The sequence below is a fragment of the Marmota monax genome, unplaced genomic scaffold (genome assembly GCF_021218885.2).
Source record: "Marmota monax isolate L192 unplaced genomic scaffold, Marmota_monax_Labrador192_F-V1.1 WCK01_AAM20220418_F8-fsc00245, whole genome shotgun sequence".
In the NCBI taxonomy this organism is placed as follows: domain Eukaryota; kingdom Metazoa; phylum Chordata; class Mammalia; order Rodentia; family Sciuridae; genus Marmota; species Marmota monax.
In genome coordinates this window covers 320403-346908 of record NW_026693895.1, presented here as the reverse complement: position 1 = coordinate 346908, position 26506 = coordinate 320403, and the positions used below count along the sequence as shown (strand labels likewise).

The window sequence follows — 26506 nt, the reverse complement described above, 5'->3', positions numbered from 1 at the left end:
CCACCTGTGTGATCATGCCACTGCCTTGTCCCCAGAAGGGAAGGTGAGAAGTCTTCAGCCCCCAGGACAGGCACACAGCCTCGCTACCGTGGATCCTCCAGCCACCAGTCATCCCTTCTCACCAACCCCTCCAGCCTGTGACCTCGATGCCAAATGGCTGGGTGTACAGGGATGAGAGGAAATGACACGCTGTGCCATTTATCACTCTGTTCTCACAGCAGCCTGTTCCCCTGCCTGTGCTCCCACAGACTGGGCAGCCCTCCCTCGGCTCTGTACCCTCTCCCAGCACAGGGCTTTTGCCGCCCACCCCTAGCAGGGACGGGGATCAGGTGCTAGTTGCCTTTGCAGCCCGTGTCTCTCAGAGGGCCTGGCACACAGGAGTCACTGGGAGCAACGGTTTCCAAAAAGGACCCAGTTATTAAAAAATAAAAATGTGAATGGCATTGTCTTCTTTAGCTATACACCTGAGCTTCCCCTAAGCATTTTGATCTCGTCCAGTGTCACTAAATTGCTTATATTTGTGGCTCAGCCTTTAGGAATTTTAAAGCCAGCACGTACTTCGGGACTTGGAGGCAACTTGTGAGCTTGTGTGCACATAGAAGGGAGATGGGTTTGATGGAGCTGGGGTTGTGGCTCGGTGGTAGAGTGCTCACCTTGCATGCCTGGGGCACTGGGTTTGATCCTTAGCGCCACATAAAAATAAAATAAAGGTATGTGTCCACCTATAACTAAATATATATTTAAAAAAAAAAAAGAAGGGCGATGGGTTTGAGATGCTCGTGAATAAGAGGTGAACCTAACACCTGGGCTTAAACAGAGACCTCACAACCAGCCTACCCCAGCTGCCCAAGGTGCTGGTGAGCAGGCGCAGGAGGGAGGGTGGCAGGAATGGGAGTGGGAATTCTAGGTGGGGAGTGGCCTGTCACAGGCCCAGAGTGTGGCCCCTCTGTGGGCGACTGTCATCATGGTCTCAGGATTCCATGCCGCTGGCTGGCCTGGGCACCCACCACCAGTACCTCAGTGTGGCTTTGCAAGGTCTAGCCAAGATGGTGGGTCAGGCTTGAGTTAGTGCTGCCCTCAGAGTGGGCCAGGCCAGGAGGTGTGGAGCCTGGGCAGGACGATCTCACCTACTTCTCTGCACGATGTCGAGTCCTGATGCCGTGTGTCACCAGTGTGCTTCATCCAGAATGCTTGGTCCCCACAGAGGCCACTGCTCCAACCTGGCCTGTGGGGCAAGTTTTCCCACCCCTCTATGCTGCGGGAGGTGGGAGGGCTGGCTGCCACCACCAGCTGGCACGGAAACCACGAGGGCCTGTGGTCTGACCACTTTATTGGTTCCCTTTTCCTAGTCCCGTAAGAAGGCTGCTGGCTCTGTGGTAAGGCGCTGGGCTCCAGGCTGCTCCTGATGACATCAGGAACTCAGCCAACGCCCATGATCTTCACTGGCCACAGGGTCTGCCACTGGCTCCGAGCAGGCAGGCTGAGATGGAAGAGCAGGCTCAGGCTTGTGTGCCACCTCCAGCAGCTCTAGCGAGTCCACTCCCCATGGAGAACCTTGAGAACCTTGATGCAGTCACTCCAAGTCCAGCACACCAGGAGTTGGCGGACCTTAAGCTGAAAAATGCCATTTCATTTCATAAGTGAGCTCTTCAATCATAAGCCTAGAGTTTGGCACGTGTCCCCACAGACCTGCCTGTCTCCAAAACTAAGCTCTGCCTGTCCCTACATCTGGGTGACTTGCCCCACCGTCCATGACTGGCTCCTCCTCACTGCCCCCCAGAGTCCTGGTTCCTGAGGTCTAGCCTCCCTGTCAGGAAGTCAACAGGACGTCTGGACTCCTGCCAGCCTTCAGGTTGGACCAAGTTCTCCACAGATCTCTCTCCCTGACTTCTGTGACCCTGGCCACTGGCCTGGGCCACCACCATGGCCTGGCACCATGCTAGTTTTCAGTGAGACTTTGCAAAATGTCTAGCACAGAGCCTGGCACACAGTGGACCCCTGGGGAATGCTCATTGCTGACACTGGCCAACTTATTTCTTCATCCAGTCGGTTTCAAAACCCAACAGCTGAGGCCTCCTGTTGGACTTCAGGTTTCTAACTTCTCAAGTGAAAAGATGAAGAGTCTGGAATGTAGACAACCTAACTGCTGTGAGGCTCTGTTTAGTCAGACCTTGATGTCCTTCATCGAGGGATGACACACTACAGTCAGATGTGGACCATGCAGGCGTCTTAGTTACAGCCGATGGCTTCTCACAGGTGCACCCACGGAACCAAGCTGATCAAGATACAGAGCACCCCAGACCTTTCTGAGATCCCTGGGCAGCACCATCCTCCCTCTCTGATCCTACCATTATATCACCTTAATTAGTTGTGTCCCTTCTTGAATGTCACATCAATGGAGTGACCCAGCATGAGCTCTTTGGTGTCTGACTTCTTTCACTGAAGAATGTCATGTCAATACAATTCACATACGTTGTTCCATGAAGCAGAAGTTTAGAACTCCTTTTTGTTACTGAGCAGCCTTCCATTTTGTGAAATAAACCACATTTGTTTAATCTAGTCTTTAACTGATGAACACTTAATTTCCAGTTTCCAGTTTGGGTTATCATCAACAAAACCAACCCACATTCCTGTACAGTCTTTATGTGAAAACACACTTTGATGTCTCTTGGCCAAATATCTAGGGAAGGCGTTGGATCATAGGAAAGGTATTCATTTAATCCCACAGGAAAGCTCCAAACTGCTCTCTCTAGAGTAGCTCTGACCACTTTAGACTGTCACTAGAAATCACAAGAGTTTGGATTGCTTTGCTTCATCAGCAGGCCAGTGGGTGTTGAAGCACTTCACTGTGGTTTTCACTTTTATTTCCCTATGACTGATAAGATTAAGCAAAGTTTCATGTGCTCATTAGCTATTCTTTTATCTTCTTTTGTGAGGTGTCTTTTCAAGTCTTTGTGCAATTTTGCTTACACTGTGACTTCTCATTATTACATCGTGGGAGTTCTTTATACATTCTAGATAAAAGCATTTTGCCAGATACACATATTACAAATACTTTCTACAAGCTTATGGTTTGCCTCTCTGTGTTCTTGTTGGTGTCTTTTAGAAAATGAATTTTTTTTCCCTCTTGGAAAAAATCCAGTTTATCAATATTTAATTTGATGATTGCTGTCTTTTGTGTCTTCCTATGAAATTTTAGTTTACTCCAACTTCCAAAGACATTCTCCTACATGTCTTCAGACAATTTTAGTTTTTTCTTCTTCATTTAGGTCTATGATCAATCTCTAACTTTTGTGTCCCATGGGGGAAATGGGCTGAAGTTCATTTCTTTTCCATTCAAATGTCTAGTTGATTGTCGAACTACTAAAAATCTGAGCTTTTCATCATCATATTTCTTTTATATTTGTCAAAAATTGAGTGAACAAATATGTGTGGTTTGATTTCTGGACTCTGTGGGGTTCCTGTGTTCTGTTTATCCTATGCCCACGCCATCCTGCCTGGAGACTACAGCATTAGCCTAAGCCTTGAAATCCGGCAGCACTAGCTCTTCACATGACTTCAGCTTTTTGTCCAAGTTGTGTTGGCTACTTTAGGCCATTGCTTCTCCATATGAATTATCAAATCAGCTTGAGAGAGCTACAGTAACAAGAATCACATAAAAACAGACACATGGACCACTGGTACAGAATAGAAGACACAGAGTCAAACCCACCCATCTTTTGTCATCTGATCCTTGACAAAGGTGCCAAAATCACATATTGGATAAAAGACCCTTTTTAACAAATGGTGCTGGAAAAACTTCATATGTAGAAGAATGAAACTAGACCCTTATTTCTCACCTTGCACAAAAATCAACCCCAAATGGTTCAAAGACCTAGGAATTAGAGTAGATCCTGTAACTCCTAAAAGAACATGTAGGCTCAAAACTCCAGTAGAGAGGCACAGGCAATGACTTTCTCAACAGACCACTATAGCTCAGGAAATAATGCCAAGAGTTAATAAATGGGATGGCATCAAACTAAAAAGCAAAAACAAACAAACAAACAAAAAACAATTAGGAATGTAAAATCTTTGCTAGCTACTCTTCTGACAGAGGATTAATATCTATAATATATCAAGAATTCAAAAAACTTTATGCCAAAGTACCAAAAAAAAAAAAACCCTATTAATAAATGGGCAAATCAATTACATAGACACTTCTCAAAAGAAGCAATACAAATGGACAACAAATATATGAAAGAATGTTCAACATCTTTAGTAATTAGGAAAATGCAAATCAAAACCATGCTGAGATTTCATCTCACACTAGTCAATGGCAGCCATCAAGAATATAAATATTATGATAAATACTAGAGAGGATATGGATAAAAGAAACACTTTTCCACTGTTGTGGGACTGTAAATTAATATAACCACAGTGGAAATCAATATAGAGACTCCTCAAAAGACTAGTCACAGAACCCAGCTATATCATTTCTCAGTATTTATCTTGAAGAATTAAAGTCATCTTTATCTACAGCAATACATGCATACCTGGTTTATTGCAGCACAATTCAAACTAGCCAGACTAGGGAACCAGCCTAGGTGTCCATCAACAAATGAATGGATTAAGAAAACTTGGCATATATTTTGTCTTTAAATGACTGATGGGATTCAATAATGGAACTTTCTTTGAAGGAATGTTTCTTGACAAGTTAAACTCATTTAATAGACATTTTAGATATTTTATTTTTATTGGCTTTTGAGAATTGTGTTTTTCCAGAAATTTATTCTAAGTTTTTAAATTTATTTAAGGTGGGTTATTCTCTTAGCATATTGCAATGTTTGTAGTGTGTGTTAGCATGTCATGATGGCCCCTCTTCCATCCTTAATGCTGTTCATTTCTACCATCTCTATTTTTCTTGACCAGTACAGCTAAGGATCAATTTTTCAATCATTTCAAAGAACAAACTTTCAAGTCCATCAATTTTCTCTAATTTGTTTTCTAATTCATTAGTTTCTTTCTAATGTTTATTTTTAACCTTTATTGTACTTAGTTCGCTCTTCTTTTTCTAACTTTTTAAGGTGAGAACTTATATTATTTATTCACAAACTTCTCATTTTCTACAATAAGCATTTTAAGCTCTACATTTTTCTCTAAGGACTCCTTCACTTCACAAAATTTGTCATGTTGTATTTTCATTGTCACTCAGTTTGAAATATTTCCTAATTCCATTTGTTATTCCTTTTTTGATTCACAGTATATTTTAAGATGTATTGCTTAATTGCAAAATGTTTGGGAGATTCTCCAGATATCATTTTGTTATTGATCTCTAATTCAATTCCATTGTCGAAAGAAAACCACTCTGTACTATTTTAATTCTTACAAAGTTATTAAGACATTTATAACCAACATGATGGCTCTGCATGTACTTTTCAACAAAACCCTATAAATGTCAAGAAGGCTGCACTGAAGAATAGTGTTGTTCACATCTTCTAAAGTCATGCTGAAGTCTTACCTACTTATTTCATTGGTTACTGGATTCATCCATTTTTCCCATGTTTCTGTCAATTTCTGCTTCATGTCTTTTCAATCTCTGTTATGGTATATAGCTATTTAGGATTATTCTGTCTTCTCAAGTGGCTCTTTAATAGTCATGAAGTGACTCTCTTTCTCCCTGGCTATACTTTAGTCTTAAATTTTGATTTAACTTATATCAGTATGAGCTCTTTGATGTTCTTGAGCTCAGTAGTTGCATGCTATATCTTTTCCTGTTCTTGTCTTTACATTTAAAACATTTGACCTTATTTTTAACATCCTATGACAACATCTGTCTTTTAATTAGTATACTTATGCCATTTGCATTTAATATAATTATTGATTTTGTTGGGTGTAAGTCTACCACATGGCTACTTGTAGTCTGTCTCCTTCAATTTCTGTTCCTTCATCCATGTTTTCTTTTGCATTGACAAAAGTTTTTATTTTTGCGCCAGGATACTTTCTTCTTTTTTAATATTTAAATATTTAATTGTGCTACATAAATTGTCAGTGATAAATGCGTTCAGAGAAGGAAGTGATGGATAAGCCACTGATGCACAGCCTTGAGGTAAGGGGTATATTTCACAGTACCTGGAGATTGGAAGCTATTTCAAGTCAAGAAAAAACAGCCTCAGAGAATGGAAATGATTTAGGTGAGTAGAAATGCAACACAGACTGATTTTTTTTTAATTCTTTGAGCATTTTTAATTCTTAAACAAAAGCATGAAGTGAAATCAGCAGAGATCTATCAGAATCTGCTTCTGGAGGGTTCTTAGGTATGAGACCTGTACCCTCACAATAGAGAATCTCTGGACACTCGGCAAAGGGTTTCATCTTAATTAAGTGGGAGATAGCGCCAATGGGTTTCTGTGAGCAGAAGAGCAAGATTTTACAGTGAGTATTTACAGAAGGTTGGCCTGGGAAAAGTGTGAAGTGTGCACTAGAGAAGGGATGTGAGTGTCAAGGAAGCCCCCAGAGACCAGGTGAGCAGCCTGTGTCCTGTACCATGAATGCGCTATGGAGAGGGAAAGAGGAGAAAAGAAGGGCTGATACATGGTGAAGAAAGCAGAATGGCCCAGCATGATCATTTTCTGGTTGAAGAGGATCAATGGGCATCTAAGTAAAGCTAGTTTAAAGCTTTTAGGAGTGAAGACTAGAGCTTTGGTTAACAGGGAATTTAAGGGCGAGGAAGAAGATGACTATCGTATCATGAGCTTAAGGAAATCCAATATGTAAAAGCTCCAATAAAGGTGAAAGTGTCAAATTATAGTTTGTATAGTGATTCAGGGTGGTTCCGGTGTCACGGAGTACAGACAGAGATAATTCCTCCCTCGCAATTGAAGTTACCTTATTTTGCTATGTCTGTTTCTAAGACACACGCGGGAACATATGTCCATACAACTTTTTCCTAAAATTGAGCTTTCAAAAAATGTATTAGAATTCAGATGAGTAAAAAAAAAAAAAAAGACAATGAAGAATATGCTGAGCTTAGTGGTTGACATTAACGAAGCTCTGGAAGTCACAGAATAAGGAGAATCAATTAGGATGAGAATGAAGGAAGACTGCAGAGCCAGCTCAGAGGTGTTACTGCTGCCTCTGATGCCTTCCCTGGCCACCCAAGTCTGGGTACTTTCTTGAGCCACACTGGCTGAATCAACACCATACTTCATGTGTAATGCAAGGACCTTAGAATAGAACGATTCCATTTATACAACAGCCCATACTTCATGACACTTTTGCCATATATTTCACTTTTAAATATGTCATAAACCCTAAATAATTATTCTTGCTTTAAACAACCAATTAAATTCTAAGAAATCCTGCACACTTAGCAATTTAAGTGGTCTTTAGTTTAGATCTGAATTTTCACTTAGATCCATTTGTTTATATAGTTTATATAGTTTTTTCCTTAGCATTTCTTGGAGCTCAGGTCTTGCATATGTTTGGGTTGAGAACTCCAGATAGATTTTTTTTTCTTTCAGCAGCACTATAAAGATATCTCCCTACTGTCCTCTGGCTCTGCAATTTCTAATGGGAAGTTGACTGTCATTGTGCTTATCACTGCTGTCTGTACCTAGTGGCATTTTTCTCCAGTTACTTTTGAGACTGAACTTGGTCTTTGGTTTTTAGCAGTTGTATTATAAGGTGTTCCATGTCTGTATTCGTTTTTAATCCTTTCCTGCTACAATGTTGCTAAGCTTTCTGAGTTTGTATACTGCTATTTTGATAAAATTTAAAAATTTTAAAAATTCTCTCTAATTCTGCCTCTCTCTCCTTCTAAGACTCTGATTGCATGTATACCAGGGTGTGCAAACCTGTCTCTCAGGCCATCAATGTTCTGTTTATTTTATCCATTTTTTTTCCTCTTTGGACATTAGTTCAAATGATTTCTGTTGAGATATCTTCAGGTTCACAGATGTGTGCAGTCTGCTGTTAATATCATCCAATTTATTTTGTATTTAGAGGATTTTTAAGCTCTAGATTTCCCATTTAATATTTTTAATTTCCAAAGTTTTCTGAAACACCCTCTCTTCCTTCATTGCGTCCATCTGTTCCTGACCATTTTTTAATATATTTACTCATATTTTTAAAAAGATCCTTGTCTGCTACATCCAACATCTGGGTCATTTGTTTCAGCCTTTGGGTCTTTTACTATTGACTGATTTTTCCCTTGACTATGAAGCACATGTTCCCATTTCTTTACATGTCTTTTATTTCATTGTCAAGTGGATGCTGTGGTAAGACTGACTTGGAACCCTGATATCTTCCCCTAAAGAGTGTTGGTTTATTCTAGCATGCAGTTAAACTGCTAGCAGGTAAACTTCAACTTGTGGAGGCTTGGTTTTCTGCCTTGTCAGGAAGAATCTACTTTGGTTTGCTTTGGTTTCTTTTAGTTTTAGCATTAGTCCTTAGGCAAATCCCTTTTCCTGGGACATCATTTTACTTCTAAGCTGTGACCCTTCTGGCATTCCCATGGAAATCCCGCGGAGTGTACCATACTTCTCTAATTTGTCAGGATTCCAATTACAAACTTGACTTCTGCATGGGGGACTGAATTTCTTTAAGCTTTTCAAGCTTAAAACTCCCTGAGCTCCTTGTCATCGTCCCTGCCCTTCCACGGGTATTTCAAGGATTGGTCAAGGATCTAAATGGTGTGTGTGCATACCCATAGTCTGAAGGTTCCCTTTGTGACTTCTTCCTGTTTTGGGATGTTCCTCCTCAATTTTCAGTCGCTTTGACAATTCCAAACTCGATCTGCTGACTCTCCAGGTCATTAATATTGAAGCTCCCATGAGGGGAATTCATCTTTCCTAAGGATGGGAAAGGGTTTCTAAATGTGAGCTAAAAATCCAAAGACTATAAAAAGCATTTCTGCATGGCTAAAAGCACCATAAATAAAGTCAAAAGACAAACTTCAAATTGACGGAAAACTTTTGCATTATGACAAAATGATCCTTCCTGTAGAAAGTACTCTAAAAACTTGATGGACAAAATACCAAAACCCTGTGGAGAAAAGGGAAAATGACGAGAACCAGCAATACGTGAACTATATGTTACAGTGACCCCCCTCACAGCTGGAAAACCGCCTGTAGTCACTCTGTTTAGAGCAATGTGGAGACACCACTTCTCACCTGCCAAACCCAGAACTCAAAAGGCACAAAAATGGATGCTGCGGAGGAGACTGACAAAATAGACATTGCCAATGCCACCCTTTCCCTTTTGCTGGAGTTTCAGGGTTTCAATCTTTATCTCTCACTGAGAAAGGGGAAAAGGTTCCCCATTACAGGACTTCCAAGCAGCATTCAGAGGGAGGGAGCCTCACATTTCTCTGAGGGGGAATTTGGCAATGTCTATCCAAACTACAAATGCACTTATCTTTAGACCCAGCAATTACATCTCTAGAAACCTGCCTAAAACTTACAATTTCAACAATGCCAAAATTTATATACATAAAGTTTTTCATTGTAACATTATTTATAGTTACAAAATTGAGGGGGGGGACTGAACACATAATTGAATACATAGGATAGACAGTGAGCAAGCCAAGTTATATCCACACACTACATTGCTCTGCAGTTTTTAAAAATAAATAAGGTTGATCGCTATGAACTTATTGGAGTGATTTGCAGGACATACTGCTAAGTGAAAAAAAAAAAAAATAGAGAGTAACACAGTGTTCTATCCTCCACAGGAGAAAGAAGGAAATGTGAGGAGACATATATGTGTCTGCTCATTTATGGGCAAGAAATCCAGAAGGGATAAACCAGAAACTAAAGAAACTTGCCACTTAGCTGAGGAAAAAAGGAAAGAGATGGAAATGGAGTGGCTAGGGTGAGAAAGGACCTCTAGGTCCCTGAAGAGTAGTACTCTCTGTATAGCAAACTTAGCGATGTTTCACATAGCCAAGAAAACTCAGGTGGATGTAGGGGAACTCAAAGTGGAATACACCAATAGGAATGTGTATTACAAATAAATAGCATAGGGCTAGGGCTGTGGCTCAGTGGTAGAACGCTTGCCTACCACATGCGAGGCCCTGAGTTTGATCCTCAATACCACATAAAAATAAATAAATAAAATAAAGATATTGTGTCCAACTACAACTAAAAAATAAATATTAAAAACCCAAATGAATAGCATAATCATGCTGACAGGGGGAAGAAAAAAATAATGAAAGATACTTTGGCAATGCTGCTTGGAAGGATAGAGTCACAGTGGAAAATCCCGTATTCCAGCTAGCAAACGTGTCTCTCACAGGGGCATGAGCTGGCGATTCTGAAACTACTTCATGTGCATGCCAGGATGAGCAGATAAGAAAGCGGGGAATAGACAGTAAAAGCCAGGTTTCCACTTTCCCAGAGAAAGAGGTCACAGAGAGGTCAGGAGGTAGGTGATGAGCCCTTTGCCCTGGACACAGAGCCATGAGCACAGCTCATGATTCTAATGTATGTGACTTCACAGACACACAGGTTGACTTCCCAGCTTTGGACAGTCCCCAGCAGTGACAGTGCTGTGACCATACATTGGTTTTTAAATACCATTCTCCAAGAGAAGGACCCAGGGCTCCCTGGAGACACGATGGATTACAGGGCTGGCAGGAATGCTGCATAAAGAGCCCCAAAGTGAGAAAATGATCAAAAAAGGCAGGGGCACCTCCATACTATTAAATTAGAACACAAAGTGCAAGATGAATATCTATGGATACATATTGATGCAAATAATAGTGGAATACATAAATAATTGGGGGAGAAAGAACACCTCTTGGTTCCAGTTAATAAATGTGGTAGGAAGGAGGAAAACAGAAAATCCTTGGTGGGCGAACACGAGGGGGGTTGACCCAGAAAGATCCACTGACGGCTGCTAAAAATAATGGGTGGAAGTTTGAAGAAAAATAGATATTTGCCATCTGCCTAGTCAGAGCCCTGTCCCAACTTTGCCCTGGGTGACTGTGATCCGGGAGGAAGCCGTCCTCAGGCTGAAGGCAGGTCTGACTCGATGGACCCAGGGGTCCCTTCTAGCCCCATGACTCCCTCGGTGTCTTGATCAGACTGTGACTTCTTTCCCTGTCCCTTACCTTTACCTCCATTTCCTCCTTTCTCTTCCATTCCCTTCTCAAAACTTCTCTAGAAAGAGGATTTAGGGCTTTCTCTGTGAGAGACAGATGGAGAGAGTTGGAAGTGGGAAACAACAGGGGCCTCAGCCTGCCTTGGATCTCCCTCTTGTCCTCTCCTGGGCAAAGACCATCACCTACTCCTTCTTGGGCCACCATGTAACTAACCAGGACATCACCCTTTCCCTCTCTCAGGAGAGACAGGATTTGAATCTGATGGCTCACTGAGTAAAAGGAACATGTTCCACATCCAGGACTTTCAAGCACCAGTCAGCAGAGAGGAAGCCTCGGTTCTGCACAAAGCGGCCTCTGCACAGGCAGCTGATGTGCTCTGAAGACACAAAAAGGTCCCCTCTCTCAGGCCAGCTTCCCTGCCCGCTCTGCCCGGAGAGTGAGAAGATGCATCAAGCTCAATGCAAACTGTGAGCTCAGGGATTTGGGTTCTAATCCTTTCTCCTGTCTTTGATGATCAGAATCTGGAACAAAGTTCTTGACATTTCTGAGCCATGAGATTTTTTTTTTTTTGTAAAATACCCGCCATTCAGGTTGTTGTATTGGTTTTTAGAAATTGAACAAATGCAGATTATTGGAAATGTAACTTTCTAATAACTGGCTACTACCACTCTGTCCCCCACTCCTACCCTTAAATTCTCCATGGAATACAAGCAAATCAACTCTGAACTTTCTCTGGGTTTACCCACAACAATATGTTCCAGCTCCCTCTGCATCTACCAGCTACCCCTTGACCAAGGCTCTTAAGGACTGATTGAAGAATGTTCCAATGGCCTTTTTCCTCCACAAGCACCATGAATGTGCCTCCAGCTATCAACACAGACATCTTGGATTTTCCACAAATGAGAACTTAAATGAACTCCCAAGCCCAGCCAAATGAGCTAAGTGAAGATACTGTTGCTACAAAGACCGCCGTTTCAAAAGCACTGTGGTTTTAATTATGTTTTAAAGATCTAAATCAAGAGCTTTAAAGTCATGCACACTCAAAGAGTAGTCAGGTCGTACACTGGCCACAACAATAACAACTGTAGATGACAGGAATTTTTCTAAATAGAAGGCAGAATGTTCCATTTCTGATCATCTTATTGCCAGTCTCCACCAAATCCCCATTCACATCTAGAGCCCTGAATAAGGAACAAGCCCCTGGGTAGTGGGGAGCAAGCCAGCACACTCCCCTGGATTTCCATGAAAATTCGTGGTGCTCGTTGACAAGCCCCTTCCCCTTCCCTTGCCTTGTGATTCAGTCTGGCAGGGTGCTGAGGGTATCCTGCTTCAGGTGGCTGTAAGAGACCCTTCCCAGGGGACTCTCACACACGAGTGAGTAGACAGACGGGTGGGAGAAGGTTCCAGGAGATGAAACAGACACGACTCCGCCCCTGGTTGACTGGCTGTTTTCAGCCATCCGCTGCCTCATCCTCTTCTGACTTCAGTCACGCATATTTGAAAATAAAGTCATTGGCTAAACATATTGATTACTGATCACCTTTTTCTAGACAAATTTTCTCTGTAGAATGACAGAAGTCCCTACCAGGGTGTTCTCAATGTGATGAGCCATGGGTCATTGTTCCCCCTCCCCCACCAAAGGGAAAGTGATGCAGCAGCCTTGATGAGAGGGGGTTTGCAGACAATTTTGGAAAACTGGAGATGCATGCTTCCAGGGAATCAAGGGAGAGCTTGCTCCATGGCCACCAGCAACCCCAAGGGCAATCCTTGGCCCCATTTTGAGTGACACTCTGACTCCAAGGGGGAAATGCATTCTCAGAGGAGTGCAAGCTCATATTCTTTGGTGGGGACCAGGTAGTTCCTCCAGAATAAGTTGGGTTCTAGAATGTTCTTTGAAGGCTGACCCAACTTCTCTAAAGTGAAATGTGCTTTTGAAGAAAATTCCAGAGGATTACTGAAGAGCTGAGGAGAAAAGCATATTTCTGAAGCCCATTCATATTTTTTTTTGCCTCTTTTATTTAAAGATTCTGAACTAAATCACAGGGTTATTTTTAGGGGAATGTGGAATTCCAATGAAATCACCGTTCCTTGGATAACACCCAAAGACTATTGTCCAGACTCTGTTTGGGCCAGATGTTCAAATGCTAAACAGAATCATTTTATTTCATGATGCTCCAAAATAATACAGGTGGACAGATGCCAGTCTATAGCTAGCTGAGCAAAAAACTGGGCCAGAAATATACACTAGAATATAGAAGTGCACATTCTTTCTCTAACTTTGCAGGTTTTATCTTAGTACCTATTTCATTTTGCCTTGGGCTAAAACTAGATGTGACCTAGCTCAGGCAGGAGCCTTGCTTAACAATGTCTGCAGTCTTCCCACACCCCTAGCCCTAGAAAATCCAGCTCAACGATACTTAATTGCAATGACCATAAAAATGGTTACATCAATGGCAGTAACTAAAAGAATTAACATGAGGGTAAGACTTATAGCTTTTTAAAATAGTTTTTTACATGTTTCATCTCATTACATCCATGCAGCAAGTTTGTATTACACTCATTTTTCTTATCCCAAATTATAAAGGAGAAACTACATCTCAGAAGTGGGAAATCCTCATTGATTCTAAAACCCTCATTTTTTCCCCACCACACTACATGCCTAATGTTTATTTTATACTCAGAAAACATCCATGTGTGTGTAAAGGTTTTCTTCTCTCCGAACTACAAAACAGACACTTAGGAAAAAATAAACAACTCCTCTGGTAGGGAAAAATTATAGGTAGAAAATATACTTCTGAATGTTTCATTAGTTCCAATGAGCATCCAATACTATGCTGAAATAGAATTAAAGCAGATATTTTACAGTGGATCTATTTTTCTAGTATGGATAACATGAACATATGAAAAGAATATGATGGATTCCTGAATATAGAATGTTGGAGAATGTTTTAGCAAAATAAGCATGGAGAGATTTAAACCCTGATATGGTGCTGGGAAAGTACAATTTGGTTCAACATTTGTAGAGAACAATTTGGCAGTATATAAAGTCTAAACACTGCGCTGTTGAGGATTCAGTATGGCACAGTTCATAATTACTGAAAAACAAGAAGCGTCGGAATCCAATGCAGTCATGTTCTTTTGGCATAAAAGGACATTACACTATATTATTAAGTGGAAATATTGGTTTAGAAAAAATATATATAGTTTGTTTTGAAAAATGTATATCTTAATACTAATCTTGAATCATTTTTTATTTGGGATGCTGTATTTGTTATCTATGTCTATGCAACAAATTATTTCCAAATTCAGCATCTTAAAATTAAAAAAAAAAAAAAAGACTCATATGTTACACATTGTGTCTCAGGGGGTCAAGAACCCAGGCCTGGCTGGGTGCTTTTGGCTCAGGCTGTCACGTGAGCTGTAGTCAAGTTGTTGACTGTCCCAGTCCTTGTGGGCTCTGAAGAATTGACTAGGGCTAGAGGACACTCTCACAGGATCATTCACAGAACTTTGGGTAAGAAGTTTCAGTTCCCTGCTACATGGGCTGTTCATGACATGGTTTTCCCCAGGATGAACTATGGAAGAGAGAGGGAGAGAGGAAGAGGTAGAGAGAAGAATAAAAAGAAAGACAAGAGGAAGACAGAGAGACAAAGATAGAGAAACTAAGGCACAAGCCACAGTATCTTTTATAACCCGCTCTCAGCAGACACCCTCTCCTCTGTGTGCTCTATTACTCCCACAGACCAACCTGTGTACAATGTGGGGACGATACAAGGGTTTGACTATCAGGAGGAAAGATCTCTGACGGCCATCTTGGATCCTGGCCATTCTGGCCACCATGATTCACATTCCTCCAAACACACATTCACACCTTCCCACGAGGGTTTTATACCACTATAGCATTGGCTCAAATTCCAGAATCTCATCATCTAAACCCAGTCAAGTGCTATTCCTCACATAGGATTCCTCTTGCTTTGAACTAAAGAGGCAAGTTACCTGTCTCCACATGGCCAACGTATAGTGGTGGGACAGGACAGGATAACTGCTCTTGTTCAAAAAGAAGGAACATAGGCATTAGTGGTCTATAGAAATTCTGAAATCATGGAAGAACTCAAAAGTCATAGTGGTCTTTTTGCAAAGGACCAGATTGTTGTCCATTCCTCAGAAGGTATTAATAGTAGCATCAGCCAGTACTTTTCCAAAATAACTAAATTAGCATTATATCCAACTAAATGGAGATTGGGGACATCTTAGGATGCCAATGGCCACAAAACATAACTAAAGGTTTGGTCCCAATTCCCTAGTTACAGAAAAGAGGATCTGATTGGTCCAGGCTGATCTAACAATGATCATCTCTGCTCCAATCAAAATGGACACCAAGTAGAATAAACATGACTCCTGTGCTGAGGAATGTGGAAAGCACATCTACGATGAAAACAGTGTACGGAATTTCACTAGGTGGGGGAAGAAGAGGGCTAGCCTCTCAGGTCACAGAACTTCTGGGCAAGTCCACAGAGTTTTCACAGCAGGCATTAAATGAGTCTGTCTCATTAAGATCAGTGGGATTTTATCTGTTGATATAAAAAATAAAAAAGTTTTGTTTTTGTTTTTGTTTGTTTGTTTTTTTTTTTTAATTAAAACAATCTGAACTCAGCCAGGCAACTTTCCCTAGTTAGGCCTCAGTCCTACTTGAACTCAGGGGAAATTTATTCTCTATGGCTCTTGGCTCCACCCCTGGGCTCTTGGTTCCTCCTTCTGAGGCATCCTTCCTTTTTCGTATAAGGCAGCATGTATTCATGGCTGGATGCTTTTCTCAGTCTGCTTCCTGACGGCAGAAGCTTGGTGGCTCACAGGCTCTATTCATTTTGTACTGTCTCAGCCCCTGCCAGCATGAGCTGAAAGAGGCTTGGCTGATACAATTCTTTTAAAAACTTTGTGCGTCTCCTGTGAATCTTTGTGGAGGTTCAATCAATTAGACAAGAGCCACATCAGAAGTCTCTTTGACATTACACCATTGGTGTATGAATAAGGCTTCAGATAGTGGCCTTAACCCTCCTAGAAGCTCTATAGTTGGAGAGGGTCTGTGAAGCATATCTTTAATCTCTTCAAAGGGCCTTTTGCCTGGCTGAAGACCAACCTTTGACGCTTCTCAGTTTTTTAGAAGAGTTTACACTCACACCTTGGGCTTTATCTTTAGACCATACATTTCTGGGAGTGCCCTAGATTATATTTTTGCTTTGAAGCCATTTAAAAAATTAACATTGTTGCTACTGGTTAAATTGTATCTTCCAAAAAGACATTTTAAAGTACTAATTCCCACTACCTGTGAATGTGACCTTCTTGGCAATAGGGTCTTTTCCTATGGCATCAAGTTAATTAGGGTAGGCCCTGATTCAATATGACTGTGGTGTCCTCATAAGAAGAGACACCAGGGGTGCAAATGCACAGGGGGACAGTCATGAGGGGTAACAACAGTACAGCAACCTGCAAGTCAAGGAGAGAAGCCTCAGGGAAACCAACTCTGGACCTCAATCCTGAACTTCCAGCTCCCAGAACTATGAGAAAATAAATTCCCAGTGTTTAAGGCCGTCAGCCTGTGGCACTTCGCTAAGGCAGCCTGACCTGAGACACCAACTTTCTGAAAATATCTTGTTATTACCCAATATGTATTTACTAATCTTCTTTTAAAAAGTATATTTGAAAATTATTTTGTGATATATATATACCAATGTATACAGAGCCATTATATTTGCTTCTATTCAGAATGTACTTAGATTTGTTTTCTCATCTTTTACTGAGAGGACTGACACCACTTTTATTTCACGTTGTAGCCCATTCTAAACCTAATCCCTACCTTCCAAGGGTGGGAGCTGGAGGGATTTCTGCCTTTCCAGGATGGAAATGCATCAAAGCTTCCTCTCCATGGTTTACTGTGGACTGAACCAAGAGATCATATTGTGAAGTGTTGTTTTCAAGGAATTACCAGATCAATGCAGTCCCAGATCAAAGCGCTAATCTTCCAGGGTCAGGGAGTGGGCTACTATACTGAGGCAAATTAGAGACAAAGGCCATATCACAATTAATGGGAAGCAGATTGGGAAGCAATCCTGGAAAAGTTCTCCAGCCAAGGATCAGCAGTAGGAACTCCTGAAGCAGCTCTGAGGACACGCTTTCTGGGCTGTTTTTTGCAACCCCTCTGATTATACGAACTTCTGGCCACTTATTTATCTTCGTTGCTTCGTCTTCCATGGTGATTTGAAAAATGAGTATCCTGTGTTCAGTATTCATGTTAGTTTTCAATTTAATGAAATATATACTTTAATCTGAGTTCATCTAATATCACAGTCAGAATAAAACAAGACCTTTCAACTACCCTGTGATTAAAATAAGAATTTCAGCATGTCTTCACTTTACTTTTCCTCTTACCTTTAAAAATAGGATAGATCCAATCTATTGCAGAACCAGTTACTCAAGCTTTTTTTTAAATTCATTATTTAAAAAAAACTTTTTATCATCTATATTAATTTTGTCATTATTTAAAAAAAAACACATATATTGAACCTTATTATTGACTTGATTTTGATTCTTTTAAATGTCCTATGGAGTAGGTTTTCAAGTAATTTTCTAGAAAAGCCATGTGAGTGAAACTGCATCTGATCACTCTTTTTGAGTAAACTATCACTCTCAGTCTGTTGCTTATATGATATTCTCTATTCTGGATTTCAGGGTTTTTCCACTAACATCTGGGATGTTTATACACTAAGGAAATATTTTCCATTATGGCTGTGATGATGATCGTCTCTGCTCCCTTCATCTGGACATTTCAGGGTACGTGCCACCCCTAGGCTGGCTCTGCCGCAGTTTCACTCTGTGTCTCTTTTCTTCTCTTGCTGTTTTAGCTCTGGCTCTCCTACAGTCTCGGGAGGCTAGTTTGCATATTGCCTTTCCTTTTTTCTTTCATTCTTTCTTTTTCTTTATTTTTTTCTTCTTTTTTTGATACCAGAGACTGAATCTAGGGGTGTTTAACCACTGAGCCACATCTCAAGCCTGTTTTTATTTTTTTATTTTTTTTTTTCAGGTTTTCTCCTTTTTTAATCAATGATCACCTTATCCAGCTTCAGAGACCTGGACAAAGAGGAAGCTGAGAGGAGGCCTGGTTCAGTGTCAGAGGGTCTCTGAGCGATTCTGTGTCAGCATATGGACCCTACCTGGGCCTGTTCATGGGTTGGGCACAGCAATTTCCTGAGTAAGAGCCAGTCCCACCCTCAGGGCAGTATTTCTGCCCCAAAAGGAATCAAAGCCCTACAGTTCTGGCCTATTTCCAAGGCTTCCAGGGCAGTCAATAAATAGGTTAGATTCTGAGCCAGGCCTGGGAGGAGGGGACGTACAAGGGGAAAGATCAGCTTCCCAGGGATCCCAAAGATTCCCAGGTACTGTCCTGCCCTTCTCTGACAAGGAAGTAAATAAATAGACCTTAAACTCAACAACAGGGGAGCCCTCCCCTTCAAGTTAGTAATTAAGTCTCATGTTAAAAACAAACCAGCCCCAGCCCTTACCAGCATCTACAAAATCCTAAAGGATGGGGTGAAGGGCTAGCCTGCCTGGGGGTACACAGTACCCAGCCCTGCAGGGTCCTGGAGGTCTCATGTCTGTTCAGCGGCTCCCGGGGCTCCCTCCTCCTTTGGGGGTGGCTCCAGGAAAATTGGGGTGACTGATGGTGGCTTCTTCACTGAGTAAGGGGAGGCTGGGACCCCCACCACCAGGAAGTGGTTCTTCTTCCGAAATAATCTCCATAGACCCCGGTGGTTGCCACGTACATCCAGGTCCCAGATATGGAGGCACTTGGCAAGCTGGGTCCAGGTAGTGAAGTCATCCTCTTTCTCCATTCGGATAAAAGCCACATAAGTGTGGCCCTCTGTGTCTGGCAGGAAGGAGTCTTCACAAGGGTTCTTGCTGTGGTCCAGAACTTCAGCCTCACTGAGTAACCTGTGAATTTCCACTTCATAAGCATCTTTCTTCAAACTGTCCACATTCCGAAGCTGGACACCAGGAACCGTGTTGAACTTGTGCTTCTTGAAGTAGGCCTCATGGAAGTAGCCATTCATGTTGAGGCCCACGATGCCAAAGTGGTAGGATCGGGAAACATCAGGGATGATGCACTCTCGGCCCCTGCGCTGTTCAGGCATCCGCATCCACATGTCCCAGTCCCAGAGCTTTTCTGGAGTGGGCCACTTGGGCTCTAGTTCCTCCTTGTACAAGGACTTTCTGAGCACCCAGCCCAACCCAGGCATGGTTTCCACATGGTACAGCAGTGCTGGGTCCTCAGCTGTGTGTTCATACCCCTGGTCATTCCAGGCAGAGATGCAGTATAGGCTGTCATCTTCCTCTAGCAGATGGATGGACTGGCTCAGGAAACTGAAGAAATCCACAGCAATGTCCAGGTCTTCTTCCAGAACCACAGCAAACTTGGCCTCCGGGAACAGGTTGAAAGTGGCAGTGAGAATGGCCTTGTAGTGCTGAGACACGCGGGCATTCTTGATGCTGATGGGAGTATGCTGGATGCCCCTCAGACCAAACAGCGCCACCACATCCATTGGTTCCTCATAGTAGCCATCGATGAAAACTGTTATCATCTGTGGAGACACCCCCTGGGCTGAGAGTAGAGAGCGCAGCATCCTGTACAGGTAATTAGGTCGGTTTCCTGCAATGACAGCCACAGGTACATTGAGGACTTTATTGTCTGGGAGCAGGTCAGGGCTGAACTCAATGGGTGTGGGGTCCTTGCAGCTGCACACACTCCCATATCCCTCAACTTTGCTGCAGAAGCGCCTGCGGCGGCGGTTCATCTCTGTGTCAGCCCAGTGACACTCTGCCTCTTCAGCTGAGCTCAGTGGCACATCTGTCTTCAGCAGGACTGGGTCTCCCCAGGAGGAGAGGGCAGGCGACTTAGAATGTTTCTCCCCAAGGACAGGACCTCCTTTTCGTCCCAGGAAGGCCCAGGTGTCTCTCCATCCAAGGGCAGGGCCAGCCTGGCTACCCAGGCTCCTCAGCAGAGCCTTGGCTGTGTCTTTGAGGTGGAAGGAGCCCTCATCCTTGACGGTGCAGATAAGCACTCCGCCGGGCGCCACCATGTTGAGGAACAGCACCATGGCCTCATCCTCATGAGGTGAGTATGTGTCAAACACACGTTTTGCCATCCCATGGCCCGTGGCCTGGTTGAGGACCATGACATGGATGCCCCGGCCCTGCTCCCGGGCCTCATCCTCCAGAACTGTGGTGCCATCCACTGCCACATATACTTTGCTGCGGCTTGAGTACACCTCCACATCCAGGACTCGCCGGGGTCCACTGCCTCTGCGCCGTGGGGGCTCCAGGCGGCCGAGGGTATCATCATAGTCTTGCTCTGGCTCCAGGTCTTCACTAGCTTCGCTGATTGCTCGCCGAGTGTCCAAGATCAACTTGATGTTGACAATGACAGTCACCAGCAGGAAAAGCACGGCCCCTGTCTGACAAAATCTCCGCAGGGTCCGCTGATTTGTCAGTTTATACTTCCAGGTAAGATACCAGCTTCGCTTCTTCCTAGCCCCAAAGGGCTTGATGAGGGGGCTGGGCTTCCAGTCATCCATACCGGATTTGGGAGTCACCACTGTCCCGGCCAATCCATGACTTCAGGAATCGCTCAGGGGCCCCGGGCCCCGCTCGGGCGCCCTTCGGGCCCGCACGGCTCAGCCCCGCTCACCGCGGCCTCCGCCTCCTCCATGCCGCTCGCGGCCCGGCCCCCTTTTATTTTTATTTATAGACAGGGTCTCACTAAGTTTCTTAGGGCCTCAGAAAGTTGCAATCCTCCTGCCTCGGCCTCCAGAGCTGGGATTACAGGTCTGCTCCACCATACCCAGATACCCTTGCCCTTTCTCCATTGTTATACGAACTTCTGCCATTTATTCATCTTCTTTGTCTTCCATGTACTTCTCCAAGTACAGCATTTTTGCTTCGATTAAATTCTTCTCTAATATTTGGCTGGTTTCATGTGTGATAAGGCCAGGGGACATGCAGCTACTTGCACCCATCTGATTGTGCCCTTGTGGTCTGGCAGAGCCTCAGCTCAGATGGATGCCTGGAGGGCGAACTGATTTGGAAGCCCACAGCTCTGCTTCCAGCAGGTTCTCACCCAATGTGACTCTGTTCCACAAGGAACCACGGGCTGCTTCCAGGACTCTTCTGCCTCTAGAGTATTTTGTGAGAGAACATCCGTCCCCAGGCATTGCCTACCCTCTCCTTCCTACCCTCTCTGTGCTGGGAAACCAGACAGTGTAATTGATATAAAAAGAGAGGAACCAGAGCAGGAGAGTTGCAGGCACCCAATTCTGACCCCTGGGTACCTAATTCCTGTGCAGAGGGAGAGCAGGGGCCTGGTTCTGGCTACAGCATGCTAAGCCCTGGACACAGAGCCAAGACAGACATCGGGTGAGCAAAGCCTTCGCCTAGGGTCTCCTGGCTATTTATGCTGGGTCGAGGACAACTGGACTTTGCTGGGTGGGGTTACCTTTCCTCAGACCAACCCTGCCAGTATTGCACATGATGGATATTCCCTCTGGATTCCCACCAGCGTTTATACAAAGGATGATGTTTTGCAGATTCATAGGAAAAAGGGTACTTGAAACTAAGACGATGCTAATCTTTACGTTAACTGATAAACCTTTTCCCCCAGAGAGCAATATATTTGTCATTCGTGTGGAACAATGACTTTTCAATTCAATAAGGGTTTAAAAATCACCCCACTCGTCACCTCCCACGGCAGCCGAATGACGCTGGTAGACGGTCGGTAAAAGACACGCAGGGGTTAAACGGGGGTGCTGGCCCTTCCCAAGCCTGTAATTAAGCTGACTCAGCCTCTGCTAAATTTAGCAGCTAGCTCACCAGCTAGGAGGGCCTCAAACACGAGTCAAAAGGAAGAAATACAACATGATTGATCTTTACCTTGTAATAAATTCTGGCCACCAAACCCCGCTGAAGAACCCTCTCGCGGAAATTCACGGCCTTCAACAGAAAAGCGAGGTTACCAACTGCATCCGTATTAAATGCCAGGAAACTGGAAGAGAAACACAATGGCCACCGTTATTATTTTGGTTTCACCAAAGAATTTCATTTGAAAGAAATCGTGTTTTCCATTTTTTTTTCTTCTCCATGGAGAAAGCAGTGTAAATACACATCCTCTCCCTGTCCCTTCTCTCACTGATTATACATGTGTTTCTTTTTAGTATTTTTCTGGTAAATGGTTGGTTCTAGTTTATTCTATGTTTTTGTTTTGTGGTATAGAGGTTATTTGGTTTTCTATTCTTACCATTAACTACTGTGGTATAAGTAATGTTCAATACTTGGTAGAGTCTATATTAACAGCTATATAATTTATATCAGGTGATAATATATTCAATCATTGATAAGTAAATATTGCAATTGAATAAATATTGCAATTGAATAAATAAATATGCAATCAAATATATATGTCTAGGTCACAAAGTATAACATTTATAAAATACATTACATATCAGGATCTGTGATAAGTATTGGCTGCTAATTTTTTGATAGTCTAAAAATTCTCAGATGTGGAGTTATTATCCAACTTACAGCTTGTTGTGGTTTGGATATGAGGTGGCCCCCAAAAGCTCCTGTGTGAGACAATGCAAGAAGGTTTAGAAGAGAAATAATTGGGTTACAAGACCCTTAACCCAATCAGTGAGTTAATCCCCTGATAGGGATTACTGGGTGGTAACTGTAGGCAGGTGGGGTGTGGGGGAGGAGGTGGGTCACTGGGATGTGCCTCTGGGGTATATATTTTGTTGTAGCGAGGAGAGCTCTCTCTCTCTCTCTCTGTTTCCTGGTGCCATGTTCCTCCAACATGCTCTTCCAACTTGATGTCCTCCCTTACCTCCAGCCCCAAGGATGGAGTCGGCCATCTACAGACTGAGACCTCTAAACCGTAACCCCTCAAATAAACTTTTCCTCCTTAAAATTGTCCTTGTCAGGTCTTTTGTTCATAACAGAGAAAAAAAAAAAGCTGACTAGAACATATCTCAAGAAACTGAGGCTCAGAAATATGGAGTAACCTGGTGAGAGCACAAAGGCAGAACACCATCAAGCTCGGCTCTATCCTGGGGAGCACCAGTATTTGAGGGAGAGGAGCCCTCCAGGGCTTGGGCAAGGGCAAGTTAATGATTCATGGTGAGACTGTCAGTAGGGCATGGTGGCACATGCCTGTAATCCCAGCAGCTCGGGAGGCTGAGGCAGGAGGACTACAAGTTCAAAGCCAGCTTCAGCAACTTAGTGAGGCCCTAAGCAACTTAGCAAAGGACCTGTCTCAAAATAAAATATAAAAAAGAGCTGGGCTGTGGGGCAGTGGAGCTGTGGGGCTGTGGAGCTGTGGGGCTGTGATTGAGCACTCCTTGGTTCAATCCCTGATACCAAAAAAGGAAATAAAAAAAGAATGATGTTACTTTCTTCATCAGGTAGTAATTTCCACTCTCCCCATTTGGCAAATTAAGAAACTGAGTCACAGGGAGTTAAAAGGTTTAATCACAAACAGACTCAAAACTGTCACCCCATGAGATTTTGCCCATCAACTCTGCCTTTTGGGCTAATTTTGTGGCCCTCCCCCTGAACCTTGCAGATAACTTCTATAGAAAGGTGAGGGGTTAGTTCACGTAGGGTCCCCAGAGCACAGCCACATCTGGCCCTCCCTTTTTCCCACATTCTGGGGAAGTGAATTATTATTATAGTACCCAAATAACTTAGGTTCCCAGTCATTAAAAATTAAAGACTCAAGTAGCTGTTGTTGACAATCAGAGGCAGGAGAGAAACTTCAAGAAGCACTTCTGAGACGCTTTTGATACAGTGCTTTGGAGAACGCCAAATTCTGAATTAATAATCACCCATTTAGACAGGGAAGGCAAGTAGAAGTTATTTATGTGCAGTTATCAGGAAATTCAAATTACTATTTGTGAATGCTTATTTTAAATCTGGGCTTCAGACGGTTGAGTTTCTGCTTGTCTATTTCTCAGAAGGCAGAAAGAACTCTTAGTGAATTGAAAAGCAGGCTTTAGTCTTTCTGGGACTGTCACTATGAGACCTAGAGGCTGTCAGTGCTGTTGTTAGGACTGCCTTTGTGTCTTGGGATGCTCGCTGCACGCCAGCATTTGCCGACCTGAGGTTACAAACTGCTGTGCGACAGGCTCTCGCCTACCGGGCCCTCCGAGTCCTGTGTCAGGCCCAACCACACATGCAGCCCTAGGAACTCGTCTAGTGTGAAAAATAGGAATATAGCTAAAGGCAACCTCCTCGTCACTGTGTTTTATAAGGAGGTGAAATGACTCTATATTTAAATAAAATTTAGATTATATGCAAATGCATATTATGGGTCATGAGGGAAATGCAAATGAAAGCCACAGTGAGGTCGCAATATACATAAACCAGGATGACTAATGACACGGACATCCAATGTCGCTAGGGATGTAGAGAGACTGGAGCCTCACACCTCTGCCATGGTAAAGCCCTTCAGGAGAAATTCTCTCCATTTCTCATACAGCTAAACAAATACCTATGCTATAACTAGTGATTCCACACGTATTTGCCCAAGAGAGACAAAACAAGTGTTCACAGAGGCTTACTAGAGGTGTCCATGGCTGTTCTACTTACTGTACTGGAACACCCAGTGGGAACATTTCAGGTGTCTACTCATCATGAGAGAATAGAAAACAAATCCCAGAGAATCCATGAAGTAAAATACCACTCCTCAGCAATCAAAAGGACAAAGACACGTGATACCATAGAGAATCTCCAAAAGGATCTTGCGGGGTTCCTGAGCCCACTGCAAAGGAGGTCAGACTCTATGTTCCCCTTATGTGAACTTCTAGGACAGGAAAATCTCACCTGCAATGGGAAAATATCAGAGTGATGGCTTCATTTGGAGTGGTGGTCATTGACTGAGAGGTACAGAGAGAACTTTCTGGAGTGATCAGTGATGGACTAGCCCTTAACAGGAGTGTTGGTTCCAGAGAGGTGTGCATTTATCAAAACTCAGTGAATGCAGAACAAATGTACATTTCACTGCATGTAAATTTTCTGCAGAAGAACAAAGAGAACCACAGCCAAATGTTGAACTTGAGTGAATGATGTCCCTGCTGGATTATTTAGAGATCTGGCCATGCCTGCAGTTTACCTTGAAATGCATCATAAGGAGAAGGAGAATGGACACAGGAGCCAGGGACTGATGCATGGAGAAATGGTCATGTGCTGCATGAGGACATTTCAGTCAATGATGGACTGCCTAGCTGATTATCCCACAGCATCAGTGGAGCTGATTCCTGTGGCCTAGTGACATCACAGCCATCATAAGGCTGTAGCACATCACTCACGTGTGTGGGGACACTGGTGTAAACACATGTGCCGCCTGCCAGTCCTTTAAAAGCACATATTACCATGTGCAGTACCCAATCCTGGATCCTGGTGGGAAACCTCTGGTCCTGGCTTGCGGACTTGCTCTCCTACGTTCTCACAGCTGTCTGGGTGCACCGTGGAAAGTCAGCTGCTGTGCATGTGTAGTCCCACCAGCAGGGGCCTCCTGCCTCTCACTGCCCCAAGGCCACTGCTGGGTCCAGACCTACCAAAAGGTTCACACAGTGCCCCGCGATGTTCACACTACGGCAAGGCTGCCAGCCGCCGTGTTTCTCAGTGCACGTCCCTGTCATCGAGTGGCACGTGACTGTGTATGTGTGATGGTGGTTTGGCAAGAACAGTTATGTGCTCACAGTAGCCTCTCCATGACAGGTTCCCCCCAACACCCAGCGAAAGACACACTGTAAAAGCCTTTCAACTTTGCTGAATATTTGAAAATATTCATAATATGGAAAGGCCCAGGAGTGCAGGACAGGATCTTGACTTTGCTCAACACTCACCACCTCTTTGGGATCCCTGGGCTGGTGAGAGCAGTGAGGAGGACAGTGGCAGGCTCCCTGGGGACAGAGGGAGGCCGCATTCCCTGGGATGAGCAGGGGTGGAGTGGCGCTGTCCGCAGAGCCAGGGACTGCCCTCTCAGGTGCCAAGCAGCACCTGGTCTCATGGGGTCTTTCTAGGACAAAGACTAATCCCCTCACAGCCCAAATGAGGGGTAGCCTCTGGGTGGCCCTGCAAAGGGCTGCTCACTTGGAGGGGTTTCAGCCCAGGTCCTGCTGTGTCCAAGTGTGGGGCAGTGGCCAGCGACAGAGAGAGCTGGAAATGTGTCCATGACAATTCCTTCCTTCACGTAAAAATCAGGGTAAGTAAAGCGTGGGGATTTAAGTAGATAAGCACAGAGGGAGTGAATGAGCAGGACCCGGATGTGTGGGGGAGCCATGTGTACTGTTTTGGAGGTTAATAACTGAGACAAAAATAAAT

The 26506-nt window shown here is 43.5% G+C and overlaps 2 protein-coding genes across 2 annotated transcripts in view; both read right to left on the bottom strand.

Annotated features, from left to right (window-relative positions):
• The window catches only part of Acoxl (acyl-CoA oxidase like), a 326620-nt gene that overhangs the window by 75252 nt on the left and 224862 nt on the right, over nucleotides 1–26506 (bottom strand). Inside the window, 1 exon segment of the mRNA XM_046462815.2 lies at nucleotides 22058–22169. Within this exon segment, the coding sequence (XP_046318771.1) occupies nucleotides 22058–22169 (112 nt within the window).
• LOC124105602 (protein O-linked-mannose beta-1,2-N-acetylglucosaminyltransferase 1-like) lies at nucleotides 18151–20854 on the bottom strand. Its single transcript, XM_046462810.2, has one exon. It carries the CDS (start codon nucleotides 20704–20706, stop codon nucleotides 18724–18726), a length of 1983 nt encoding a protein of 660 aa, XP_046318766.1. The 5' UTR covers nucleotides 20707–20854; the 3' UTR covers nucleotides 18151–18723.

Excerpts from the sequence above, each read along its gene's own strand:
- LOC124105602 (XM_046462810.2), bottom strand. The coding sequence starts at position 20,706 with ATGGATGACTGGAAGCCCAGCCCCCTCATCAAGCCCTTTGGGGCTAGG.